The following is an 8249-nucleotide window of genomic DNA, read 5'->3' as shown; positions in this document are numbered from 1 at the left end:
GTAACGTGATCAATGTGGTAAAACAGGTCAACAACATGCTAGCATTCTACAGTCTGTTTAAACATTCTAGCAACTTGTCAAAAAATGTTAGCAGTGTGTTAAAACATGGCAACAATGTGATGAAACATGTTGGCATTTGGCAAAACATGCTAGAAACATGTTAAAACATGTTAACAATATGTTAAAGCTGGTTGGCAATGACATGCTAGCAGCTAGCTAAAACATGTTAACATGGTAAAACATGTTAGTAACTTGTCAAAACATGCTAGCAATTGGCAAAACATGTTAGAAACATGCTAAAATATGTTCGTGACTTGTGAAAACATGTTAGAAATGTGTTATAACATGTTAGCAACATGTTAAAACATTTAAAAATTCAAGCGACATGTTAAAAAATATTAGTACAATGCTAAAAATGCAACATGCTAGCATTCTACAGTCTGTTTAAACATTCTAGCAACTTGTTTAAACATGTTAGCAACATGCTAAAGGATGCCAACGTTTTTACCATTAAAACCTTTAGCACAGATGTCATATTCCAGCTTCATCTGGAGCAAAATTAAACTAATCATCTCAACATATTGTGTGTACAATGTTTGCTGCATTCATGTGCTATCTGAAATATCGTAAAAACGATTCCTATTCGGAAACTGGACAAGAACGGCCTGTCGAGTCGTATTTACGAGATAGTTTTAATAAAAACCATAAACTATTGCTCTAGACTGTTACATTTTATTCATTTTTCACACAGCATCTTCATCGTAAGGAAGCTTATTTTCTTCACAGAATAAAAAACGCAATTGCGACTCTTTTTTTTCCCATCCAACAATCCAGACTTTTTTCTCGCAATTCTGTAAATACAAAATGAGAGATATAAACTTGAAATTGGGAGAAAAAAAATCATAATTGTGAGATAAAAAGTCACAAAAACTTCACAATTTAGCCTTTGAAAGTTTATATCTTGCAATATTTAATATATTTTCTGAGCTTATTTCACACTTTTGACTTTCTCACAATTTTGATTTTTTTTTTGCCTATATCTCACAATTCTGGAGAAAAAAAAAAGGCTTATTCGCAAGGGAAAAAAAGTCAGAAATTTGAGATTAAAAAAAGTTGTTGCAATTACTTTTTTGTTTAATTCTGTGGCGGAATGAATCTTCCATAACATTGCTTTCTCTAGCCGTTACAGTTATGTATATTTACATACATAAATAACCATTTAATGCATATTGGGTGTATTTTTAAGCATTTATTTCACCAAAGCATCAGAATCAGCAAGCTAGATGAAGCTTCTGCGTCGGTTAACAAATGTGACACTTCATTTTATTAAAAAAATCCTTTGGATATTGATTCAATTGCATTTTGGCTTTAATACGGTTTATTGACAAACCACTTGAGCACAACAAACTCGTAATCACGACTTCAGAAGTAAGTAATAGCCTTGTGTATTGAACTGTTGTATCAAATCAGCATTGCTCTTGTGCGGTCATGTGATGATCTCTGTCCAATCACAGCACTGCTGTCAGCATCACTTCCATAGATTGATTTTTCTTCTTCCTGTCAGTCTGATGACTCTCGCTGAGCCTCGTTATGCAGATATCAGAGCCTAATTGAATTCATTAGTGTCATTAAGGCAACACACGTGTGACGGCTCTGACTGTTGTTTGTTTGTGTGTTTATATCAAACTAAAGCGGCTGTGATTGATTGTGTTAATCAGAATCGAGATGTATTTACTATATAACACAAAATACAGCAGTCAGACCAGGGTTATTGTAGTTACCTAAAACTAAAACCATAAAACCGTTTTTGTTACTTAAAATAAAAACTAGCCAACTTGCAATTTTTTAATTTTAGTAAAATAACTAAAACTATGAAATGAAAACTATATAGACATTCAGACACCTCAGTCATTTTTACATTAACAAGCGCAGTTAGACCAGCCTAAAGACATAACGATAATCCTAACGATAAACAGCATTGTTGAAAATATCAGATAGCCTGTAAACGTGTGTTTCTTAAGGTTACACGTCTGATTTATTCATTTAATCTAAAATAAAGTCATATTTTGGAACACGTCACGGCCCTCCAGCGTAAAATAGATCATGTTTAATAGCCGGGTTCATTCAGCCATCATTTTCCTCCACTGTATGTGTGTTATCTTTAGCATTTCCTCGAGTCAGAGCACACAGACCTCTGAAAAATGTCACATCTAATCACTAATTTCATTGCTGCTCCGATGTTCAATTTCCTGCAGCCGCTGACGTGAATAATAGCATATAATGGATTGGTTTTAACGCTTTTGTCTGGTGTGTTCGGTGTGTGTGTGTGCATCAGTATTACGGCCGTAACTCTCCTCGTGTTATTGCAGGCTGATATTTATGAAGTCACGAGCGTCTGGCTGGATCTTTGGTGGTCTGGACTTTCGGTGTGAAACGCTCCTCAGCAGCATCTTCATCACGGCTCCGGACAGATTAACCAGCGTAACACAAACACTCGCATTTTTTCCGTCTCCGTCTCAGACTGATGACCTGAACTGCACTCAGTTAATGCAGAAATCACACTGCTTCCCATCCCGTGTGCTATAATTAATCTCAGACCCCAAAACGGCGATTAATCAATTTGCATATCAGTCAGATTCAGATAAGTCTGGTTTCAGGTGTCATCTGGTTTCATGTCCATCTACTGGCGCAGACTTGAGCTGGACGCTCACTTGTCCTTCTTTTAAGATTATTTTACACTTTATATAATGATATATAGCAGGGGTTCTCAAAGTCTACAGGTCCAAATCTGAATTTTCATCAATGTCAAAGGTCCGGAACAATTGGTTATTACAGAACTTGTTTTTAATAAACATGCATAACAAATCAACACTAATTTTTTTGAAAAAATAAAGTGCCTTTTGCATTCAAAATACATTAATAACAAGTGCAAAGATGGCAAAACAATTGATTCAAGTGTCAGCAATAGAGGTCGACCGATATGGGTTTTTCTCTGGCCGATGCCGATATTTAGAAATCAGGGCAGCCGATGGCCAATTATGATGACGATTTTTTTGGCCGATATGTTTGGCCGATTTTCTTATTTTCCCCCTTCATCTCATAAAAGAGAGTAAATGTTTATTACAGGGCACAAGATAGCAATAGTAATAGAAGTAGTAGCCTAATTCAAAACTTAAGCACCTTTTCAAAACAGTTCTGAAGCTTTTTGTTTATGTTTGCCCACAGACTTGCAAATGCAAATTCATTCTCTGCCAGCAGGAGGCGCTTTTGGAGCAGAAGAAGTATAGCGGTTTCCACGGTAATGGCTGTAAACAAATCAGCGCTGCGCTCACGAACGCTACTTTATCAGGCATTACAGGAACGACGAAATAAAATTGAAGCTTTTTTGAAGACTTTCGGTTCTTTTCAAAGATACATTCATATAAAAACATAAAGCTGCATTTGGTTTTAACATGCACTTTTGCATTTTAACCACTGATCTATATAAATATAATATATAGTTCCCCATTACAGATCAGTGATTTTAACACAATTTAGTGTTAAAAAAACAAGATCGAGCTTTTCTGAAGACGGTCGGTTCTTTTCGAAGATACATTCATATAAAAACACCCGTGCCGCATTTTGATTTGTTTATTCAACCAAGTATAAGCCTTTTGGAAAATCTATTTGTGGCGGTCAGTTTTGATATTGTGACAAGCCGCCACAAATAAGTAAGGAGTCCGGACTTTGAAAAGTGCTGATATATAGTAACTAAATTAAACGCAATTAATGTTAATTTAATTTTAGACACATTATTGTCATTATGGACTGTTTGCTCGACCAGTTATTGTACCACTATGACGTTTCTGAACGAATTAGGTGAGTGATTCAAAAACTAAATTCGAAATGGTATACTAGTATACTACTCATGTAGAAAATGTGCTTAGTTTCTGAATGAATCAGCCGTTTTGAATGAATCAGAGTGAATCAATGACTCACGCATTAAGACGGTAACTTGTCGCCACCTATCAGTAATTTCAATTTTATATTTAAAGCATCATTTCATAGTTCAGTATATGCTATATTTACCACATTAAGCTTCTAACATGTTTGCAGTGTAAATGCATTCATGCCATCTCTAAGCTGCATTAAATACCGCGTACATCTATATGCCATATTGTGTGCCACTTTTGCAAAGATAGATTTTATTGATATTGATTTAATTTGATTAGTAACAGCCCTGAAATGTCTTATACTAATTGCATTTATTAAATACTTATATAAATTATGATGCATACTAGGGATGCATGATATATCGGCCACCATATCGGTACCGATAAATGTAAATTTTTATGTTATCATTATCGAACCGATAAGAAAATTGTGCCGATATAGTAAAGCAGATAAATAATGCATTATTTCACTTCTGATGCACACTGTTCACCATGATGGTTTTTAATTGCTTGAAATATTATTGGAATCACTTCAAAAAGGAAAATACAGTGAAGTGCAACATGTGCAGGGCAAGTCTGTCATAATATAATGAGAACATTACTGTTAAATAATGTTATGGAATCTTTGTGCGCCCGTGTTTAAGCGTGTTGTTACGGGAAGAGCGCATTCACAATAGAGCTGCACCTTCATGACCAGCACAGTTAAGTTCGCTTGTGCATTTGTGCCGATATAGTAAAGCAGATAAATAATGCATTATTTCACTTCTGATGCACACTGTTCACCATGATGGTTTTTAATTGCTTGAAATATTATTGGAATCACTTCAAAAAGGAAAATACAGTGAAGTGCAACATGTGCAGGGCAAGTCTGTCATAATATAATGAGAACATTACTGTTAAATAATGTTATGGAATCTTTGTGCGCCCGTGTTTAAGCGTGTTGTTACGGGAAGAGCGCATTCACAATAGAGCTGCACCTTCATGACCAGCACAGTTAAGTTCGCTTGTGCATTTGCAGCCTTTTGTGCAATTGTATGTTGTAATATTGTGTTTATTTTATGCATGTAGGTGGGATTTATCGCATATAGAATGCGTTTGGTTAGGCTAATAGAGGGTTAATAGAGTGCTTCAGTTTGCCGGTGTTAGCAGCGCACAACAGTAATAACTAGGACTATCATATACAGTATATAACATTACTGTCCAGAGACTTGTATGCATTATTTTATTATTTGTAAGGCTGCTTTATGTTTGATTTATGTTGAAGTGTTTAATGGCTTTTAATGGTGAGACTTTTTTTGTAATCAGGCTCTCAAAAATGATAAAAATTTGGATTTAGATTTATCAGCCAACATATCGGTTATCGGCTTTCATATATAAAGAATTATCGGTTATCAGTATCGGCCAAAATTTTCATATCGGTGCATTCCTAATGCATACATTTAATAAGGTTAGAAAATGTGCCCTCATAAAGAGTAAAAAAAGTCCCTGAAATCACGTTTAAGGGGGAAAATATCATCGCTTATGTTTGTCACTGGTTTAAGAATATATTTAACTTTTTATACTGGCTTCACAATTCCAGTTATAGAAATAGCCACCAAAATAATAATAATTCATAAGACCCAACTGTTTCAGCTGAACTCTGAACTGCAAAAATTATGTACTTCCTCACTATTTTAATCTTGTTTTCCAGTACGAATTTCTAAATGTGATTAAATTAAGATACATTTACTGGAGAATCAAAACGACTGAAGATATGAAGTCTTGTTTTCTGAAATATATATCGAAATTAAGTGAGTATACGGTTAAAACAGGAACAGAGGGATCAGAAAAATAAATAAACTTAATTAAAAGGGAAATTATTATTTTTCTTGTTAAAGGAATTCTGAACATTTTATATTTATTTTGAAGAAATAAAAATAATTGTAATTTTAAAATGTATTGTTATGTTAAAATAAAACTATAAAATGTAAATATTAAAACTTTGAAGTGTTATTGGTCTTGAGTAGTCTTAAATTTACCTTCATAAACCCTGTAAATTCACACTAATGTTGAACTTCAGACGGCAGCAGGATGGTCTAATGGAAATATCGTCTGGCTGTGCATATCAGGGAGGGATTTACTTTATCATAAAATCTTTATTTATATAATTAATGTATTAACAGTGTCGCGATAACGTCTCGCTCTCACCTGACTTTCCCACTCCTGCTCTGCCAAACACAGCCAGCTTCACCTCTGGACTCTTCGCCATGACGACGCACGCAGAACGAGCCAATCACAGAGGGGATGCAGTCACCATAGCGACAGCATCATCTCCACCTGAAACAGATGACGGATGTAAAACAGCAGATCTTCATTATATAAAGGATGTGTTTAATCCAGCTCAGAACTAAACTCTACAGTCGAATATTTAAGCACTTTGTGTGGAGAAAATCCACGTCATGAAGGTGTTTATATGATCATCTGCACTGATGAATGAAGACTGATCAGCAGCTTCTGATGATCTGTTTAGATGATTCCTCAAATACTGGATCATCCAGACTCTCGTGATGATGAGTGAAGCTTGTAAACAATTTGTTTGTAGATGATCTTCTGTCCTACAGCATCTGAGGTGAGATGATCTGAGCCTAAATGTCACTGAAGGATCTGCTTACTGTCTTAAAAATAAAGGTGCCATAGAAGAACCTTTTTGTCTAAATGGTTTCATAAAGAACCTTCAACATCTGAAGAACCTTTCTGTTTCACAAAAGCTTCTTTGTAGCGAAAGAATGTTCTTCAGATTATAAAAAGGTAAGAAAGAGATGCTCTTTGGCTGAAGAACCTTTAACACTTTTATTTTTAAGAGTGTACTGTCTTTTTTCACATGATCATCTCATCATCAGCACGGCAAAAAATCAGTTTCTTACCCAGTACTCTTGTTCTTAAATAAAAGATGAATTTACTTGAGAAACAACATGACAGAAGATTTATCAAAATGATGTGATTTTTGTTTAAAACAAGAAAACAACCTGCCATTTGCGTAAGAAAAATCATCTTCAAAAGGGTAAACAATATTTTTCTGATTTTTGTTGTTAAGATGTTAAGATGTGTTGAAAATTTTGAAAAATTCCACATTTGAACATTTTTAAAAATTCCAATTTTGAAAATTCCAATTTGAAAATGAAAAATCCTGCCAAGTGGGGTCAGAAAATAATTTTTCTCTTTAAATTAAGTTTATTTTTCCGGCCACATTGGCAGAAATTTGTTTTTAAGATATATATATATATAAAATAGAGATTTAAGATATCTTGTTTTTTTGAAAAATGTATTTAAAGTGCCCTAGTAAAAAATTAACATATTTAAAATACATTTATTTCATACTAAGTATAGTTCAAATCTATTAACATATTTACTGACAGATAACTCGAGACTTACTGATATAAAAAAATATAATTAAACTTTATTTGGCGTACTACTTGTGCACAATACACTTTTCTTAATATGAAGTCTAAAATGTGTTTTAAATGTGTTTTTGATGAGGATTGTATGATCTTTGAATAATATCAGTCTTTAAATGCTAAATATTTAAAGTGTACCTGAAGCACACTTGCAATAGTTTTACTTTAGCACAATCAAATATACTAAGAATATCTTTAATTGGACTTCAGCACTACTACTAAAATGCATTAAGTACAAAATGAGTTGTTCCAGTTTAGCAGACTTTAAGTATACCAGTTGATAGACATCAGCTGCTTTCTATCGGACAGAGAGATTAAAAGCATCATAGTTCAGAGATTCTCCTAAAGCTGATGCTCAAGCCTCATTAGACTCACTAGCGACTTCAATTAAAACCTTTTCATGTGATTGAACATCACACAGGTTCATGGACAGATCTGTAAAAGCCAAACACTGACCTTTACCAATGACACATCAATACCAGCTCAGACTCCAACAGGACCATCAGCTCGTTCTGCATCACATTCACTCATTAAACGACAGTGCTTTACACAAACAGACTTAATCAGACTCAGCATGAAGAAATCAGACCTCGTCATCATCATAGTGCTGCTGCTGCGGAGGAGGAGGATGTGACATGATTGTTTTATTAATAATAATAATGTATGGTGATATTGTCTGGTCTTCAGGCTGCTGGATCTTCTGCATTGTTTTTGAACTTGATGTAATGTGAGAAGAGAAAGTGTGACTTACCGTGAGAAACACTCGAGTGCGATCAGATCCGATGATGTGGATGAGTGTGAGAGCGCAGACATTCGCTGTGAGTGTGTGTGTGTGTGTGTGAGAGAGAGAGAGTGTGTGTGTGTGTGTGTGTGTGTGTGTGTG

The 8249-nt window shown here is 34.6% G+C and overlaps 1 protein-coding gene across 1 annotated transcript in view; it reads right to left on the bottom strand.

Annotated features, from left to right (window-relative positions):
* Nucleotides 1-8192, bottom strand: part of LOC107572593 (ras-related and estrogen-regulated growth inhibitor) — a 21465-nt gene extending 13273 nt beyond the window's left edge. The window contains exons 1-2 of the mRNA XM_016259016.1: nucleotides 8118-8192; nucleotides 6120-6248 (exon numbers count right to left, since the gene is read on the bottom strand). Coding sequence (XP_016114502.1) covers nucleotides 6120-6180 — 61 coding nt within the window. The 5' untranslated portion in view covers nucleotides 6181-6248; nucleotides 8118-8192. The remainder of the gene's footprint in view (nucleotides 1-6119; nucleotides 6249-8117) is intronic.
* Between the last annotated feature and the right edge of the window lie 57 nt (nucleotides 8193-8249).

The sequence above is a fragment of the Sinocyclocheilus grahami genome, unplaced genomic scaffold, assembly GCF_001515645.1.
Source record: "Sinocyclocheilus grahami isolate Dianchi unplaced genomic scaffold, SAMN03320097.WGS_v1.1 scaffold1779.1, whole genome shotgun sequence".
NCBI lineage: Eukaryota > Metazoa > Chordata > Actinopteri > Cypriniformes > Cyprinidae > Sinocyclocheilus > Sinocyclocheilus grahami.
The sequence above is the reverse complement of the archived record's forward strand: the minus strand, read 5'-3'. Positions and strand labels throughout refer to the sequence as shown.